We start from the raw sequence: 20,745 nt of genomic DNA on the forward strand, positions 1-20,745 counted from the left end.
ATTACTCTCCTGACTGTTTCTCCAGTCACCTCAAACTTTGTCTTTAAGACACATAACAGGAGAATGAATGTATGTGTGTGTGGGGGGGGGGGGGGGGGGGAGAAGAGGAGGGAGAAGGGGTGTGTGTGTGTGTGTGTGTGTGTGTGTGTGTGTGTGTGTGTGTGTGTGTGTGTGTTTGTGTCTCATGCTGCTGAGGACTGAACCCAAGGACTCAAGTTTGCAAATGTTCTAGAGTGGCTCTAACCCCGGCCTCTTCACCCCCCCACCCACTTCTTTTTTGTTTCTGAAGTAGGTATGGTTCTCCATCTTCAATCTTCTTGCCTAAATCTCCTTAGAAGTTGGGATTATGTGAATGCATAACCACCCCTGGCTTTATTTTCCCTTTTTACTCCTAGCCATTAGAATTTGTTCTATCCATCATTTAATAGTTTTTTTTAAAAAAATAGGTACTATCTGTATTATTGGAGCTTTCTTATATGCAAGGGTCTATGTTACATATATGCAAATTTCAGGACCTCTTCTCATGCAGGGGCTAGAATTTCCCCCATTTTACAGAAGAGGACAATGAAGGCAAGGGACTTTGCAACAGGATACTCAGGTTACCAAGCTAGTGTAGTGGAGCTGGAACCTGAACCTTTTAGCTCATGATCACTCATGCCTTCCGTCACTCTCTTGGACTCTCAGACAGGGAGCCATCAACAGCTACGGTCCTTAGCCCTCTTCCCACCCGGATGCTCTAATGAAGGCACACCACCCTGCCCGCCTCTTCCTACATGGTTCTCTCTGCTCCCCATCCCACAGGCAAAGACCTTGGGTTCTTTTAAAACTTAACTTTTTTTAAAGTGAAAAGTACTAGTCCAACCAAATTTTGATTTAAAAAAATAGACATATGCCTAAAATGATTATTTCTCTGAAGAAAGAAAGAAAATCTGCTCCATCTAAAAGTGATATGATTACTGAGCCTCCTTTGCACCTATAAGACAGATTAAGTTTTCCACGGTTCCTTTTGAAAGACAAAGGTTGGATTTCAGAGTCGAATCCTGATTTCTAAGGATAAAACTCAAGACTAGAAATTCCAGACATTGAACTGCGTAAAATAATCAATCAAAACATCTCTCTTGCGTCTCAACTTTTAGTGATTATTTAAGTTGGCCCTCAGAGGGCAAACGCATCTGCTGAATTTACCCTACTGAATTCTGACACAAGGGAACACGCGGAGGTTCAACTGCTACAAAATCCATCTAGTCAATGGAGCTAAAATGAAGTAACAGGTATGGAAAGTTATAAAAAATCTTAAACTACTGTCAAGTATTTTCCCAAACAAGTCACGACTTTTACCACCATTAATTAGTTCAATATTTCCATCCTAAAGCAGGGAAAAATCATGAATTTGGCAAAACCCAAGTCTATTTTCTAGGCCCTTAGCTCTCCCTTGTGTATAAAAAAGGAAATGCAGCTTGCTAGGAAATTTTGCCCCAGTAAAGTGAATGACCTGATTTTAAAAGCCAAATAGCCTTAAAGAAGTCAATTCTTGCAAGTCTTATCTCTTATGATAAAAGCAAAGGAAACACATTTAAGCTGACAAATAAAGGCAGGAAAAACCTGCAAGAATTACCTATGATAGGCTTTAGATAAAAGAAGCAAAAACAACCTTGCCAATAGAAAACAAAGTATCTCTGGAGAAAAGAACATCTCCAGCAATAATTAATGCTCTCAGATGAAACACAGCTCATCTCTGATTTCAGGCTGGGCCATACTTCATCCAGGCCATACAGAAGAGATGTTAACCTACTACAACTATTTTAAGTAAGAGAGAAGTCCACAACCTACCTGTTCATACATGGTAGGATATATTTCTCACAGTGTATTTCAACACGATTTCAAATATTAGATATTTGAATATTATATCCTATATTATATATTTGAGATATTTGAAATATATAATATAGGTATAGATTTCTAGTTCTTTATGACTAGAATCTTCAGGGATTTGTCTGCCTTCTGTGTAAAGTGTAGCTGTTTGGCTGACCTGTGTTAGGACACCTTAACAAAAGGAATTTGCATCCTGGCATTACCTAGTTTCTTAAGATACTAAAGGAAATTCCAAGACCTGCCATATTGCATGGTACTGGTTACGCCCTACTATATTTTCAGTCTTTAATTTCTTTATACTACATCAAGCTTTGGGAAGAGAAAACTTCCAAAAATCCCTTTAGTAGGTAGTACATCTAATAACGATTCAGAAATTGAAATCATGAGAAACTCAAGCTTTCAATTGGTGATCCACTCATCAGGGAGAATGAAGGCATTTTTGCCTTTCCTCAAGATCCCTTGTGTAACCTGATGGCTTATAACACTAGATGTATCTTTGTCAAGTTTGATCTCAGGGGTGGAGCTCACCATCTTCATTTACCAAACTCTTATTAGAGCCCAATTGCATAGGTTGTTACAAAAGAAAGTGGAGCATATCAAAGGAAGCATCCTATAGAAATCACATGAGACCCTCAGAAAGATGGTAAATACACCAGCAAATAAGAGGAACTTTTAACAATTATGGTTGCAAGACATCAGATCCACCGGGAGACAATGGCATACTCCAAAATTTGTTCTCTCCATCCGGTTGGCAATTATGTATTACACAGAGCACATAATCTAGGCTGCATTCCAATTACCTTTAAGTGCTGTGGGCAGAAGTCACTCATTCAGCAGTTAAAGAAAGTCAGGGTTAGTACTATGTGTTTTAAGGAAGGGAAGGATTGTTAAGTTGGCAGAACCACTAAAGGAACAAGAAGAACAAGAACATGGGTTGTTCAGAAACTGCTTTCTAGTCCTTTTCTTTTCTTTTTTGTTTTGCTTTCTCTTTAGCTTTGAAGTCACTCCAGTTTTACAAAGTCCCTGCCTCAAGAATGAAGGCTACATTACAATGTTAGTAACATCTTAACCACCACCCATATGGATGAAATTAAATGAAAAAAAAAATGTCCTGGACCACCAGGCTCAGCCAAAGTCTTTGCCAGGTGCCGTGGATCATACTCATCCTCAGCTACTAGGGAGTTGGAAAAAGGAGCATCACGATCAGAGGCTGGCCCAAGCAAAAATATGGGCCCTATCTTAATAGCTAATGCAAAAAGAGAATGAAATGTCTGCCAATTTGGTAGATGGAATGCCTGTTCTCATACAGAAAGACATAATGATATTTTGTAAGGACATTACCGAGACAAACCAATTATACTGCATATACAAATATACAATACGTAGTTACTAGTTACTAGTTAACATAGCACAAGTAGTACCTCAGGCACAGCAGGGTAATGTCAAAGTTATAAAACAGCAATGGATAGAATATTTTAAAACCACATTTATAGTCTCTTATACACTTTCTAGACAGGCTATGTCCTGTTCAGGAGAGAAAGCCAGCGCTTTGATAAGGACTTTATAAAAAGATTGTGAGCCAACAGCAATCTCAATCCAGCTTTCCTGACAGAGACACGTCAGCCTCGAGGTGAGGCAGGCCATTTTAAAAGGCAGGCTTCTATACTTGGTGGAGGGAGCTGCTGTCTCTTTAAAAGACTGATGACATGCCTTCATCATTTGTCTTTGTTTTTATTTCAGTGAAGGCTCTTTGGAGAAACTTACAGGGAAGCAGCCAAAAATCATCAGGTTATTCTGGTTCATTCTTTTTAGATGACCTGCAGAAAACGTTGCTCGTTATGGTACTGCATTCTCTGCAAGAGTTGTTTCGCTGCCATCTTTTTCTTTTACACCTGTGACTATGGCTCCATTCTTTTCTTTCTTTCTTTTTTTTTAATTGGTCATGGGGTGCTGTCTCTCAGCTCTTCAGCTCAAGGCGAGCGCTCTACCACTTGAACTACAGCGCCCACTGTGGGGCTTTCTCTGTTTATGTGGTGCTGAGGAATTGAACCCAGGGCCTCATGCATGGGAGGCAAGCACTCTACCACCTTCCCAGCCCCAGACTAAGCATATTCTACAAGTAACAAATCTCCCTAAAAGAACATGTATAAGATTTCCCATTGAAAGACGGGCCCTGCTTTTTAGAACTGCGGAAACACCCCAGTACTCTCCTTACATACTGTAATGATAAAGCTCTCTGCTCGTCTATCATGTGGCTAACTTATCAACTTTGCACCTTTTGTACCTGGCTCAGTCTCAAAGCTGTCCCTCAAATCCAGAGTCCAGCAAGGCAGACAGTGAATCCTCACGAGGGCAGTGCAAAGCACTGGGAAGTTACTGTATGACAAGAAGGCAAAGTACGGAACCATCTTCCACGGGGTAAGGGGGGGGGGGGGGGCAAGCAAAGAGGAAGAGAAATATCAGGTCAGGCCTGAAAGCACTATTACCTGGTGTGCAATAAAGGATTTGTCTGGGCATCTCCTGGGATGTTTCTTAAAACGTTTCAAGACTTTGCCCTGTGTATTAGTTAGCTTTTGGTTGCTCTGACAAATACAAGCTAGAAACGATTTAAAGGTCAAAAAAGATCTGTCTTCACTTTCAGTCCACGATCACTTGGTTCTGTGTTTCTGGGCCTGCAGTGAATCGGAACATTCTGGAGGAGAGTACGACAGAGGAGGGGTACAACATAGTGAAGCTGCGCACACCAGTGCAGCCAAAAAGCAGAAAGTATGACAGGAAGGAACTGGAGACAAGATACCCTTGTAAAGCACACTCTCAGAGATCTAATCATCCAATCAAGCTCTACCTTCTAGCTTCCCAATGCCATTAAAATAGGAACCCATCGATGGATATATCCATTGACTAGTGAATTTTAACAGTGGTCACACATATATAGAATGTACTTCGATCATATTCCCACACCCTCCCATCTGGGGACACTCGCCAAACCATAATACTCAGTCTGATCTCCAGGGAGGGCAGAGTACCTGGAAACTGAGTTTACCACGTGGCTAGAGATTTCCTGATTGTGCCTACATAATGAAGGCTCAATTAAAACTCTGAACAACGGAGCTCAGTGGGCAGCTATTTGGAGAACCCACTGATGTGCTAGGAGAATCATGCTCCTTGAGAGAGGCCAAGGAGTTCTGAGTTCCTCCTAGACCTCGCCTCTGCTTCTCCTCATTTGGCTGGTTCACATGATTTGTGTAAATGTAACTATAGTCACAAGAGATATTTTCCTAGGCTCTGTGAGTCATTTTTAGCAAATTATGGAATGCAAAAGGTTTGTGAGAACCCTGTCAGTCTTGACTGAGCCCCTAGACCTCATGGGGTCTTTGCTGACTGAGTAGTTAGTGGCAAGCATTGCTGATGGAGTATAAATAGAATATTGTCCCATTAGGATCCAAACCCAGGGTGCTGAGGAGAGTGGAGCTGGGAGGGAACATGGGAACAGAGCACCAGAAATGTTCACAGAGGCATTTACTAGAAAGCTAACAGCGTTTGAGCTTCAGATCTCTCAAAAACACCTTGCAAAGCTCTGAGACAGTCCCTTGCCGTATGTTCAGATGGTCATCAACTCTGACAAAATAATGTGAGGCATTCTGTATTGCTCATTTAAAGAAGTTCTTGGACCTGCCCAGCCACCAGGTTTTAGTATTTTTAGGCTTGACAGGCCTGGTGGTAACTGAACACCTGTTGAGGACAGGCTAGTTGTACTTCATCCTAATACACTTTGCCTGAAGTCGCTGAGAGATTGTCTTACACAGGGCACATGAGAACTGAGAGGCCAAAGAGGCTGGGCTTCTAAATGGTATGTCACAATGCAGTACTCTTTTCATCGAAGTCTCCAGGAGCATGGTTGGGACAGATGCATATCAAGACCTCCCAAGACTACAGCAGACCACAGCCCTTCACTGTGTCCCAAAGGGAGGGGGAGAATTAAGGTGCTTGCCCCAACACCATGCGAAAACACTAGCTTCCACCTTTGCCCAGGCTATTTGGGGAAGGAAGATGTGTCTAGAGAAGCTAGGAAACAGCCCTTTGGGAATGAGAATGTTGACCACCTCAGAAAGATGATGTAAACCTGAGAATGGCTACCATCAAAAGCACTTAAGTTTCAGTGGAAACAGGGAGTTCAAAGCCACTTAAAGTACTTCTTTTTAAAAAATAAACAACTGTATTTGAAACTGTGATCTTCCTTATTACAACAGTATGAATACAGAAAAAAAAATACTGTAAGAATTCTTCAACTAATTAGATTCTCTCCGGGGCACTGTGGGAATTGTTAGCGTACTTTGATTACAAAATAAAACCTGGTTATGATAAAACTATATAGTAGCTTTCAAGAGAAGCAGCACTATCTTTTACATTTATCCTAAGTATGCTGAGGCAGGGACTGCTGGGTAGGTTGCTCATTAAAATCTTGCTTTCCTGAGCTCACAGACAGAAACTATTTCTTCCTCTCCTCCGAGTGGCTACTCAGTGGCCAGTTCTAGCCAGTGGGATGACAGTGGAAGCAATGTGTAACCACTCAGGAGCAGCCCATTAGAACTCCACACTCATGGGGCCATGTTGTTCCATCTAGCTATGAGGATGGAGCTGACCGCACTGGCAGAGGCTGGATTTCTGAACGGCTTTGTGGAAAATGAGTGCTCTCATTCATCAGGAACTCTCACCAAGGGTTTTTCTGTGAGTTGAGAACTAAGCTCTGATTCTGTTTTTTGGGCAAGTCCATGGTTAGGGCTGTGTAGGGAATATCTATTGCACATTATCCTCATCTATTCTCTTACACCTCAGGATACCATATACCTCATGCTGGGGCTATTTCAACGTGGCGATCAGGGTGTATTTTACTTGTATATGGAAGTGCTGAATTCTAACAAGGCATAGATAGATTCCGCTTACTACCCCATCAGGGAACCAGGCGTGCTGGCAATGACCATGTCCATGGGAAAGTTAGAGTAGGGCTGTGACAGAAGGACCAACAAAGTAATTGAGAGCACTGTGGGAAGTGTGATTAGTAATCCTCTGCCGAGGCACCAGCGGGGAAAGACACAACTGAACTGGACCTTAAGGGAGGAGAAAAGTTCACAAGAAGGAGGAGTGTAGAGAAGTTCATTCCATACTGATCATGAGTCCTCCAATATTTTATCTAAGAGGCTGTGATGTCAAAGACAGAAAGCATATTGTTCTGTTCTCTCGGAGAGGCTAGAATCAAGGCCAGTAAACAGCAGCTACAGGGAAAGAGGATCTTATGCAAAGGGAAGAGAAGACCGACGATCTGAACTGACCTTGAACTGGAGGGGCCATGCAGACAAAAAAGGTAGTATGCTTCCTTTGAGGGCTGTCCAGCCTCTTGGCACGAGGCCTGCAGAGTGTGATTTAAGCACGAGATGGGGTGGTAGCAGCTCCTCTCAGCTGCCTTCCAACTCTGGGATGCTATGTGTCTTCCACGCCTCAGCCAAGCAGGCTTTGTACAACATTGCCAGGAAAGAGCAGAATTATTTCAGCCCTGTTAGAGCATTTCTTACAGGACTAGTCCTTGCCAATCTCCCTTTCAGGGCTGTGTTGGCTCAGTTTGCTCAATGTGTTCAATCATCAGCACTGAAGAACATCTCTTCACTTTCAGCCCCATGAGAAACTCCCTGGATTTCCTTTTATTAAAACCAAACTGAATAGGTTGCTATCAAACAGGATTGCTGCTGGGTGAACAGGAAAAAGGAAGGGTAGTAAGCATCACTGTTGAGTGCCAAAGGGTGTTCTTATTAATCTTGTGTCCTGCCTACTTAACAACATGGTTGTGGACTCATATGGGCATAGGGTTTTCAAAAGATTCATTACAGGGAGATACGTTCATACCGAGAATACTTTCCATCTTCTTGGAGAACTGGCCATGCAGCAAGGCACTGTAGGGTTAACTTATAAACCTTGATATCTACAGGGTACTTTCTTAAGACAAACTAGTTTTCCATTTATGGATGTGTCTGCTGTGGAGAGAAAGGGAGTCTCCTAGACACACTAAAAAGAGAACTGCAATCCTAATGTTACTGCTAAGCTAGTGATTTCCACTTTCCTAACACTGCACTTTCATTTTTACAAACATTCATCTTGTGTCTAGAATATACTAGGCATTGTGCTAATCTTCACGGATACAAGCTGAGGAAAAGAGAGAGAAAAAATAAGGTGTCTTAAACTTCAAATACTTTCCAAGATTCATGTCACTTTTCTTAAACGTATTTCTCGATGATTATAGCTCAAGAGATAAGTTCAGTGACATTCTAGCCCAATAAACAGGGTTATTTCGTTTATAAAGTCAGAAGACGATTTATATCCAAAAATTGATTTTTTAAAATGTTGGTCCTGATTATGGACATTTCATTTTCTAAAATAATACTCCAGGTACTTAATTTATTGCTTAAATTAAAAAAAAAAAAAGAATAGCATTTTCCTGAGCTCAGAAATGAATATTAAACAAAAACTCTTCCCATTATAGAATAAACTCTTAATGATTATAGATGCAGCCTTAATGCTAAGACAAAAGAACAAAGGAAATTCACAGTCCCACACGGTGAGGTCACTGAACTCACTGGCTAGGACAGGGAAACAATGACACACAAGTTACATTCTCGATGCAATTGTTCAACCATAAATATGAGCGATGCTTTGTTAGCCTGTCTTCAGAATGGCGCAGACTTCAATCTTTTCGAAATTCAGGTCACACTCCTCTTACCATACGATACCCTGAGTGAATCACATCTCAAGTGGCACTAAGCCCCATCTGCCTTTGATATCCAATCTCAGAATCCTCCCATTGCCTTTTTACCCACCTACCTACTTATGGCTGGGCCCTAAAAATCTTCATCTTGAAAAGCTGGGGAACTGCATTCTCTTGGGAGGAAATGAAAAGAAAGGCTCCCAACCACAGCTCCTGTTTGGTTTGGTTTTTACCCAAAGGCGCTTGCTATTTCCAGCTCTCATTTACTGGGCCTGGGTCGGGAATGAATGTATGCCCCAAGAGCTTTTCATGGCACTAACTCTGCTCTGCCCAGCAGAGTCAACCCTTCCAAGAAAGCACCCCACTGGACTCCACACTCACACACGCACCTCACACGAGCATTCTGGCGTTTCTGGGATCTCCAAGGAACAGCAGGAGATTTCACTCTCCACTCAAAACGAGAAATCATTATTTTTCCAAAGAGAAAACCCCCAAATAACAACAACAACAACAACAAACCCTAAAACACAAACTGGAGAATAACATTCCCAACCATCAGTGACCCACAGCCCAGGCTCTAATCTGTGTCTGCAATGGATGGATCAAATCCAAACAAAATTGAGCACACAGACGCATCAACACCCACTGATTCTGCTATTTCTTTCCGGCTGTGTGTCCTGACTCACAGCTCAACCCCTCTGGGCTTCAAATCACTTCACTAGACCACGAGAGCCCTAAATGGGCTATGCCTCTACGAATTAAACACAGCTAGAACACCATGAACTATCTGTCCTCTCTGAACTCTCTCTGCAGGCCTTCCAGAAGTAAAAGCCCGATTAAAGACCAAGAAATGAGACGGAACAATTAAAAAGATCTCCAAGGCCCCTTTCTCCATTTTAATTCTTAGTTTGAGAGAGTGAGGCATGACCAGACAATTGGTCATAAAAACATCAGTGGGTCTCATAGCTCTAATAACTTTGGGCTTCCAATGGCCACCTCTGCTCTAGGAAAAAAAAAAGGGGGGGGGGCGTTGTTCATTGGATCTTTTCCAAGTACCACCTGGAAATGTAAAAGGACTCCAGTGCACCACCAGCAGAATGACTCTTACCTTCAAGAGTCCTTTCCCTAGTACCAACAACTTGACCTACAGCAGAGGATCCCAGTTCCTCTTGATTTCTCCAAGCCACTGAAACCACTCCAACCATCCAGGGTTGATTTTTCCAAAGCCACACCTACCCTGAGCCACTGCTTCTCTGTGAGGGCATCGCTGTAGTCCACATCCCGGCGCTGGCGAGAGCCCCTGCCGAATATCTTCTCCTCCTCCTCTTCACACGTGAGCCTTTCTACCTCTGCGTCATCCTTGATAATCCAAGAGGGCAGCTCATCTTCCTCCATCAGGCGCGGCTTACGCTTTGGGTTGCGAGCATCTTCTCTCCGCCGGTCCATGTCCATGCGCTGGAGACAGGAGACAAGTGTCACCAGGGCGTAGAGCACGTGGCTACACAACTGGAATTTGCACACAGCTTTTTGGTTTTTTTTACAATGCAGATGGGTCCTTTTGGGCCTCTCTGATCTACACAAAGGAAAATCCCTTCCTGTCCTCTGTACCAGCTTTTGCATCTTAGTTTTGCATTTAAAGATACTCTTCAGGAATTCTTCTTCTTGGTCTATGTACGTAAAGCTTTCTCATAAGTACTAGAAAAAAATCCAAGGTGAGGATGCATTAAAAAACAAACAAACAAAAAACAACAAGGGATCTGACTATATTCATCCTTGGGCTGGGAGGGTGGCTCAGTGGTAGAGTGCTTGCCCCATAAGCATGAAGCCCTGGGTTCGATTCCTCAGCACCATATAAACAGAAAAAAGCCGGAAGTGGGCTCTGTGGCTCAAGTGGTAGAGCACTAGCCTTGAGCTGAAGAGCTGAGGGACAACACCCAGGCCCAGAGTTCAGGCTCCATGACAATAAAATAAAAATGAACTAATCCTTGCTTCCTTGGAAGAAATGAATTCTCTGGGCATATAAAACAGAAGATTCATTAAGAACCTTTCTCTTTATTCAAGAGGATTTGGGGGGAAGGACTGACTCACACTATTACTATAGGAGAGCTACTCACAGATGGACATAGAAAAGGGGGCAGATTTGGTTAGTTATTATAAATGCACTGAATTTTCAATCCACCGCGGGCACTATGGGAAAAATGTTCCTCATTACATACCTTTAAAAATTTTAGCTCTTATGAGAATATTATACCGCACTGACAGACCTCAGAGGTAATCGCTTATCAACTGGCCAAGTTATAAGAGAAATCTCATTACTACTACTACCACTACTACTACTACTATTAGTACATAATTGTAAACAGGGCTTGTGATTCCCTAAGTCAGGTTATCAGTACAGCTCTTTGGTCAACGTCATCTCTTCTTTTGCTCTCCTCCATTATTCCCTCCCATCACTACCCTCAAGTTATGTAGTTCATTATTTATATGATGTACATTAAATATAATGACTACATTTAGTCACCTTCCTCCCTCCGTTTCTGTGCTCCCTAAGAGAAATCTCTCGATCGTCTTCAAAATGCCTGTGTCATTGAATGCCACTGAATTTCAAGTTTTATATCATTAGTGAGATATATCATTTCCCACTCAAATAGATCAATCATTAAATTATTTACCTTTTCCCTCTTCCTTCAGTTCTAATGTACTAAAACAGTGACTTGATATATATTTTTTTCCCTAAAAAAACTAAAACTGGTAAAATGCAAATGAAGTATTTACTTCTGAAACCCAATTATGACTTCTAGGTATTACTTAAAAATTAAAGCACAAAGTTCCTTAAACACATGCTTTGCCATTTTGGGAAACCACTATACTTCGAGGCTGGGGTAGTCTTGGGGTGTGGTAAAGTCCCATTGGTAGATAAATGTAGCTATCCTGATCTGTCATGTGCTATACTTAGCTTGCAATGCTCTGCTTAATCCTGCTATTTAATGCTTTGCTATCAGAAATGAAATTCTCCAAACTGTCATAATTAGCACATAGAGGATGTCTTATTTACAGCTGGATCTGAAAAAGAGGTTGCACGAGGCTATTTTCTGACAGTTATTAGATAATTAATAAGAAAAAAGAAACTTCTTTTTGTTGTTAGTGTTGTTAATGTTACAGGTTCTATACCAGAGCCTGTAAATTAATGTAGGCTATGGATAGGCCCAGAGCTGGTAGAGTAAATCTACTTGATTAAAATAAATTATTAACCTTTTTTTTAATTTCAGGAAAGGTAGGTATAGTAAGCTTAAAGTGACTAGTGACTAGTTACTACATGAGATTCAAATACCAGTAAGAAAAAAGCCTAAGTCGGGGTTTAGTGGTAGATTGTTTGCCTTGCATGCATGAGGTCCTAGGTTCGATTCCTCAGCACAACATAAGCAGAAAAAGCCAGAAGTGGCTCAAGTGGTAGAACACTAGCCTTGAGATGAAGAGCTGAGGGATGTGCCCAGGCCCAGAGTTCAGGCCCCACGACTGGCAAAAAAAAGAAAAGAAAAAAGAAAAAAAGAGCCTTAAGTCATATTCAAAAAGGAGGATAACTTTTTCTTTAGTAACACTTAACGTTCCAAGTATTAAGTCTTACAATCATTTTTAAAAGTATTTCTCGCCTTTGTAGAGAACATAGCATCTAAAAGCCTAATATTTATATGGCAGAAAAATGTTTTTAGGTAAGTATCTTGGGCTGTCAGAAAAACCCTTTTTCAGTTAAAAGCAACATGGAAAAGTTACTTTTTGAAGCTAAATGTTTAAAAGAAACAACAGAAATATTTAAAAGAAACATTTCAAAGATACTACTCACTTTTATGGTGCCTACAGTATCCATGACATAACACTAGATGTTAAAGTTGCATTCATTTTACACACAGACCTCAGTCTTTTATAAGAATGGATAAGGAGTACACATAGTTGAACCTCAGAGGCTTTCCTGGCTCACATGACAATCCTGTCTCTCACTAAACTTTTGAATCATGAGTGGCTGGCAAGGATTCTAACTTTATTTCCTGCCCCCTGGTGGAGGTGTTAATGAAGAGTGAATTGGCTAAAGGCAGAGCTAGTGGATTAGAAGGTTAAAATAAATAAATAAATAAAAATCCCCAAATAGAAGCCATCCTTAAAAAAAAAAAAAAAAGGCATGAAAATTTACAAAAATCAAAGTGCCTACAAAAAAAAAAAATTGTGTTCACTAACAAGCCTCACAGGTTACAAGCCTGTTTCTTTGCTTGGTAATACATTCTCAAGTTAAAAGAGGTTTCTTTGCCCAGCCCAAAAGCAAGAAAGGAGGGTATTCCTTTTCCCTGATTTTAAGGCTACTCTGAGTGTTTTCTTCCAATTTGTGCCATGTCAGGCAATTTGTTCTCTCCAGTGTCTTCAGAGTATCTGAGCTCAGAGCAGTGCAGAATGATTGCCAATCGGTGACAGCCAGGAAAGCTTGGGGCCTCTTGCCTTGGAGTTTCCCAGTCATCTATATTTTAATAAGTTCCTCAGGGAGAGAACAAGTACTTCCAGTGTACACCTCTAATCTCCCTAAACATGATATGAGCTATAAATGTGGTGACAACCACAGGTGACAACCTGTCTTGGCTGTTAATTCTTCTTGCGGGCCTTTCCAAAATGGTTTCACCTGGGTAAAGCGGCTCATTTGGGCCAAAGGTAGAAAAGGGCAGGGGAAGTCCATACCTACTGTTAGGAGTTTAGGAATTATTGCTATGGTTGCCTGCATTTTCTCGAGAATTAATCGCCATTTACCATGAATCGTTAAATGTGGACACAATCAATGTTCCCAAGACAAAAATCACATAAAACCCCACAAAAATAAGATAAGCATCCACACAGCTGGAGCTTGGTTCTCAAAGACTGTCTTAGGCTAAGAAGGCAGAGAGTACAAACCCTCTGGGTCCCATTTGGCCTGATGTTATATTTTATTTGGCCAGCAGTGTTGTATAATAGTCAAGTCCTGAATTTAGTTGCCAACTTTCTGAACTTTGGAGACTGCATACAGAAATGTACATGTCCACCTTTCCTTGAAAAAATCTGTCGTTGCTGCCTCACATTTCTACCTTATAGTTCCGTCTCAGACACTGCATCTCCAGCACATCTCCTGTGCAAGTTCCTTTGCTCATACAGGTGCACCTATCTGAGATCTAAGGACTTTTCAGTTTGGGATGTCAGCATTCTGCTGCATTCAAAAAACACATACGAAGTCATGCTTTGACTTTGCATGCATTTGTTGAATTTCTGTATGCATTCACTCTTTCCACAAATCAGACTAAATGTCTGTGATGAAGATCAAAATGACTGAAGGTACTGTAGGGAGCCTCTTAACTTTCATATCCTGAGCCATTCTGACATCTTGACAAAGTCTGCAACTTGGGAAATATCACCAATCATGCAATAAATATCTATTCATTGACTAGGAAGTGCCCAGGGCTGTTCTGGTCACTGAAGATACCGAGAACAACCAAAACCTTATGAAGACAGTAAACACCATTAAACAGCCTCCCTGGCCTCTCACATCAGCCAAGAGTCTTGATCCCCACAAACACTGGCTTGAAGCAGGTCTCCTATGTAAATCAAATTCATCTTTCAGCAACATTACAGATGCTGTATATTATGGAACTTCAGGGTTGAAACCACAGATAGTAAATTCTCAAACGCCAAGGTTCTTTGCCACCTACTTTGAAATGCAGCAGGTTTTGCTTTCTGAATGGAGGCTCTATTTTCCTTTATACACATCTCAAAGGTTCCTATTTGCTTAAGCAGACTCTCTGCTACAATTATGGGGGTGGGGGGTGGGTAGAGGGGGGGAAGGGCACATCTGGGCCTATTTAGTTGTTGTTCACCTGGGCCTATAGAGAGCAGATTTGCTTTGATCCAGGAAGGAGCCAGCTAGAGCACAGTTGTAAACTCAAATGCTTACAGGAGCCTGGCAGGTTTCCTGAATATCAAGGGCTGGGGATTAGGAGTAATCTAGGTATGGGGGTTCTATGGAAAGCTGTAAGCCACATGGCCTGTCCAGAGGGTGTAGCTGCTATTCAGCTCTGGCCAACTATTTCCCTACAAAGCTGTGAGTCTGATACTGCCCTATCTCCTTTTCCAAGAGCAGCCAGAAATCAGGATTCTTTTCATGTTGGCAACAATTGTGAAATTTTAAAAAAAAATGCTGCGTGGGCCAAACAAAATATGTCTGCAAGCTAAATCTAGCCAGTTTGCAGACTCTGAACTGAAGGCAAGGCCCAGGCTCCACGAGGAAGCTCTGCCAACGTACAGCAGGCTGCGGGCATCTTGGTTAACAGAGAAAGGGGCCGAGGAGTACAGCACTGGTTTCCATGACTGTCTGCAACATTACCATAAAAAGGTCAAATTCTTCCTCGCGTCTCGCAATCATTTGGTTCAGAGTCTCATCGTCTGGTACTTCATCTTCTTCCTGGGATTGAAAAACACAATGATGGAACAGGCTTTAGGAGAAAGGCTAGACAGCTGGAAGGAACTACAAATACATAAGGAGAATCTGTCCTCCAAACCACTGGGGTCAGTTTTCTTAAGCGGAAAAGCAAAAGAAGGGTGCATGAGTTTATACTTGCCATTTGTGTTTTGCAAGCTATTCACACCATCATCCACAGCAAAATCTGTCTAGGGAGGAAATGTGATGCACTCGAAGAAATACTGGTTCTCTTGGGTGTGTGACTTGATTCGGTTACATTTAAAACAAATTACTTAATGTCTCTCCCTCAATGACCTCCTGTGTATTATGGGCGTGACATCTACTTCCCAGCAGGATATAGGGCTCAAATGAGGAAAGCCACATGAAAAACTCCTTAATGTTAATTCTTTTAATTCCCCTGACCTCCAGAATATGAATGCTTATTTTCAAACGTTTGCAAAAAACAAATGAGTAGGTGAAACTTTGTAAACACAGAGAAAGACCAAAAAATTCATCTATGCCAAATATATAATCTTTAAGGTATGTTTAATCAATGTAGAGAAAGTAAGGGCACAGGGCTGAAAGCTTCGTTTTGTTATTTTTTGGGGTGTGTGTGTGTGAGCAGTACTGAGGCACAAACTCAAGGACTGGATACTATTCCTTAGTTTTTTAGCTCCAAAATAGGGTTCTACTACTTGAGCCACAGCTTTATCTCCAGACTTTTGGTGGTTAATTAGAGATAAAGAGTTTCACACATATTCCTGCCCAGGATCCTGGCTTCAAATTGTTTGTTATTTTCAGATCTCAGCCTCCTGAGTCACTAGCTAGGATTACAGGCCTGACCCACTGGAGCCCAGCTAAAAGCTTCATTTTATATTCTGTTAAACAAAGGCATATTACTTCTCTACTTATTCTTCAGAAACCAACAATGCACAAGATTTTTAAGTCAGATGTTATGACTTCCAGAGTTTCAAAAAAAAATGATTCTACAAATTGGCCATATAAATCGGGTGCTGGTGGCTCATGCCTGTAATCCTAGCTACTCAGGAGGCTGAGATCTAAGGATCACAGTTCAAAGCCAACCAGGCAGGAAAGTCTGTGAGTCTCTTACCTCCAATAAACCACTCAGAAAACCAGAAGTGGCGCTGTGGCTCACTTGTTACAGCGCTCACCTTGAGCTGAAGAGCTGAGGGACAGTGCCCAGGCCCAGAGTTCAAGACCTACGACCTTCCAAAAAAAAAAAAAAAAAATTGGCCATATAGTATAGTATTCATTTTCCAAAATTATTTGTATCATATGCTGAGTAGGCTTGCTAAAAATCAAATGGAGAACTCCAGGGCATCAAGAGGGAAGCAAGTGGAAAATATAGAACTTGAAACATCCAATTGCATGAATCATATGTTCAAAACTGGGTAGTGATGTTGGTATAATTTGGGGAGGGGAAGGGAAAAAACAAATTGTTTAAATAGCGATACAGGTGGACCCATTCAAACGAAATGTACAAGTCCTTATGTCGAAAAATGAACTGCACAACTTTGGTGGGGGTGGGGGAGGAAGGGGAGGGATGGGAAGGGTAAACAAAGGAGGAGGCAACAATGCTTGATAAGAAATGTACTCATTACCTTGCTCATGTAATTGTAACCCTGCTGTACGGTATTTTCACAATTAAAAAAAAAAAAAAAGGTAGAAATGGTGCTGTGGCTCAAAGTAGAGAGCACTAATCCTGAGCAAAAAAGGCTCAGGGACAGCCTCCAGGTCCCCAAGCTCCGAGTTCAAACCCCAGGAACAACAACAACAATAACAAAAAAGAAAAAGAAAAAAGAAAGTTGAATTTAAAGCGAGGCAACGTTACAAAAAAGAATTGTGAGTGAACTAGAAGCCTAAATAAGGTGATATCTGACTCCCAGGGTAAAGTCTCTGAAATGTAGGGCCTTAGTAAATGTTAGAAATGCATACAGTTCATAAAGTGGAAAACCTAAGATTTGAAATAATAATTACTGCTGTAAACCCTTCCATTTTTGCTCACCTCCAGATGGATTGATGAATGTCCATTCATCCAAACATCACATTTCACAGGACAATGACAAGGACTGGGACAAGGGCAGGCTGGCTAATGTAACCTTGTTTGAACATGACCTTCTCATCATCAGAGGGGTCCAGCAGACCAGGGTTCTCATGTACACTGGTGGGGAAAATGCATGGCCAGGAAGTTGGCCTGGGTTCTCCGTGTCTTCCCATTGCATGGTGTACCGTGGTGACAATGGCAGCCTGTGTTGCCTTTGGTCATTAACATTAAGTCTATCAGTCTATCCATGTGCCAGGGACTTCACATCAGGGTACCAGCCACCCATGTATGGTGACACTTTTCTGACGACACTTTTCTGATCCACTCATTGCCTAGAAGGGATGTGAAGACCCAGCAGGACTGCTCATAGCTAGACACCTTGGTATACAATTCCACTGCCCCACCTGGTGGTCCTCAGGCCTGGCAGAGATCAGCATCTCCCCTGTGGCTTGGAAAGGCAGGAAAAATCCAGGCCTTCTCACACACCATCCAGCTCAGGCTAACAAAAAAACAGTGGAATTTCCTGGCTGAGCCTCAGCTCAGCTCACATCAAGGTTATATCACTCAACATAGTGTTTTGCTTGTGTGTGTGTGTGTGTGTGTGTGTGTGTGTGAGAGAGAGAGAGAGAGAGAGCGAGAGAGAGAGAGAGAGAGAGAGAGAGAGAGAGAGAGAGAGAGAGAGAGAGAGAGAGAGAGAGAGGGCCAAACATGTAAATAATAACAAGAATCACCTGACAATCTGACTCCACGTCTACACTGAATATTCAATTTCAAGAATCAGAAATGGTGAATTATTCCAGATAAACACCTTTAAACAAATGCGTGGGTGAGTGCACGTGCATATGTTACTCTTCATCATTCACGAAGCTCAACTTGTAATTAATCAAATATAGGAGACTGACAAATTAGGAGGCATAGAGCCAAACTACTCTTCAATATTCAGAAGGATTCGTCTCAGGATTCCTGAATATCAAGCTCTGCTTCACATTTAGATTCATTCCAGACACAAAAAGTATGGAAGACTTTTAAAAAGAATCTGGCTTTTAATTTATAAAAAGACTTTCAACATACATATCCTACTTAAAGCAAAACTCAAACTATATCTAATCTATGCAAGAAAAAGAGTATTCCATGTGAACATAAGACAAACTTATGGTTCAACTTATAGGAACGGGCATGAGAACCCAAACCTGTCTATGCCTAGCCAGTTTTATGTGAAAGATTGGCACTGCTCTTATAGATATGCTTTTTAATCTACTTCAAATTCATTTCTGGATTGAAACAAGGGTGTTGCGCCACTAAGCTACATTACCCAGCCCTAACATGAATTTTCAGTATAAAATTACTAAAACTAGTGATCAAAAACAAAATACAAATGATAACCCAAATATGCTCTGCAAGAAACATCAAACTATTGCATTATTCACCCAATCATAGCAAGTAAAAAGAAAAACATTAGCTGTATTTTTCTTTGCTTTTATCAGGTCTTAGAAAAAAAGAACTCTAAGTGAAGGTTAAAGGCATGTTTTCCAAGTGCAAGCATTGATAATGGAGCCAAACACAGCTGCGAAGGCTCGCTCTACAAACAGGCTTGCAGGGCTGTTATCCCTGACCAACAAGCAACAAAGACCCAGGGCTTTAAGAGTATGGAAGGAAGAAAAGGTGAAGAGGGACCTCTTCAGGTTTTCTATTCTGTGGCTGCTGTAGTTCCTGCCAGGTGTCCTGCCTGCAGTTCTGCATCTGCCCTACAGGAAGCAGCATTTGCAATACAATTAAAGCATGCTTAGTGGTACTTCCTTGAAGTAAGAAAAATATCCACAGGCCGAGGCTTGAGGGCTCTGGCACCAGCTTTTCAGATACTCATTTGGAAAAATTTCAGAGGTTTTTCTGTGCTTGTGGATCTAAGATAGCAGCTATTCATTTTAATTAACACCAGCCCAGGAAGTTCCTTAAAGAACAAAGGAGTTATTCTTAATCCTTCAGAAATAAAAGGTCACTGATTTCATAAACTTGACTTGTTTGAATACCTCATTTTCCTCTTCATGCTCCAATATGGCCTGCAGGAATGCCCTCCGCTCATGGCTTGAAGACTTCTGATCAAACATGCCCGCCTGGATAACTTTCTGATCCACGTTCAGCTTGTATTTTGCAGCTGCAAGAATCTTCTCCTCCACACTGTTGACGGTGCAGAGTCGCAGCACCCGGACCTCGTTCTGTTGACCAATGCGGTGAGCTCGGTCTTGTGCTTGCAGATCCTGTTTGTGAGAAGAACTCGCTGTGAGGTTCAAGGTGGCCGGATTAGTCCAGGAAAACAATCACTGCCCAAAAGGGAAGCATGGGAGGGCTCCTTCATTAGCCTTTTCTAAGGTAAGATTTTGTTTACAGTTTTAAAATATACACGATACTTTCTTTGGAAAAACCTCAAGTTCGTTCTTTATTGAGGAAGTTTGGGTTAAATTAAGAAAGCCAAATGGAATCACATCTGAAGGTTTGCAATCCAGTTCTCAAAATATTTTCACCAGCCAATAGCTTACCACCAGAATTAGTCCCAAACTAAAAAACCAGTATTTTTGATCTCAAAAGTATGACTTAGATATTACCTACAATTACTTTTAACTTGTAAGAGACACCTTCCCTTCAGTATGCTGTGTTAATGATTTTATAATTTCACTAAATAGTATATTCCTATATTATTCTGATATATACATATATATGCATACCAGATATATAAATGCTGTATGACATATAGATTGCTCGTGATCTATAGTAATATAGATAGTAAAAAATAAATATATAGGAAGGAAGGTAGGTAGGCAGGTAGATAGGCAGATAGATAGATAGATAGATAGATAGATAGATAGATAGATAGATAGATAGATATAATTACTCAGCCAATTTCTTGGACCTAACTCTATTTTTAATATGGAAAATGGAACAGTTATTAGAGTAGTAGTAAACTGGAGAATTTGGGGAAACAGAAAGTTAATACAATGCACCAAAATGTTAAAAATGGGAATGGCTCAGCCTCAGAAATTTCACTTCTGGGAATTTATTCTAAAGAAATAATCATGACAAACAGAAGGATGAAGGAAGTGAAGGAAGGTGAATGTTTAAAAATGTATATGTATATGTATATGTATATGTATGGAAATGGATCAGTGAAGCTTGTTGGGGTTAGTTTGGAAATGGCGGAGGAGGAATAAAGGAGAATGTTGGAGGGGGTGAATTTGATCAGGGTTCATTGTATGCCTATATGGATATTTCAGAATGTACCCCTCCTGTACAACTAATTTGAGACTGATTAAAATGTGGAAAAAAATCATGGAATTGCCTAAAGACTTACAGTAAGAACGTACTTTCCTAGCACTACTCATCATTTCTATTTTTTTAGAAAGCAGAGGTAACCATTTGACAATAGATTAAGTAAATTAGAAGATTCGACTTCCATGTAGATAGTAGATAGTCACACAGTAGAACAAAATTATATTGTAGATTTTCTGATTCAAAACTCTGTGTGAAAAACCTCACATTATAAAAGATTATATATACAATATGATCTTATGTGTGCATATATAGCTAGACTAAAGTGAA

At 41.1% G+C, this 20,745-nt stretch overlaps 1 protein-coding gene across 2 annotated transcripts in view; it reads right to left on the reverse strand.

Moving 5' to 3' along the window:
- Positions 1-20,745, reverse strand: part of Smarca2 (SWI/SNF related, matrix associated, actin dependent regulator of chromatin, subfamily a, member 2) — a 172,544-nt gene that overhangs the window by 51,386 nt on the left and 100,413 nt on the right. For both annotated transcript variants that reach the window (XM_042699317.1, XM_042699316.1), the window contains exons 25-27: positions 19,182-19,409; positions 15,015-15,092; positions 9,863-10,081 (exon numbers count right to left, since the gene is read on the reverse strand). In XM_042699317.1, coding sequence (XP_042555251.1) covers positions 9,863-10,081; positions 15,015-15,092; positions 19,182-19,409 — 525 coding nt within the window. The remainder of the gene's footprint in view (positions 1-9,862; positions 10,082-15,014; positions 15,093-19,181; positions 19,410-20,745) is intronic.

The sequence above is a fragment of the Dipodomys spectabilis genome, unplaced genomic scaffold (genome assembly GCF_019054845.1).
Source record: "Dipodomys spectabilis isolate Male_0828 unplaced genomic scaffold, ASM1905484v1 ptg000241l, whole genome shotgun sequence".
Lineage (NCBI taxonomy): Eukaryota > Metazoa > Chordata > Mammalia > Rodentia > Heteromyidae > Dipodomys > Dipodomys spectabilis.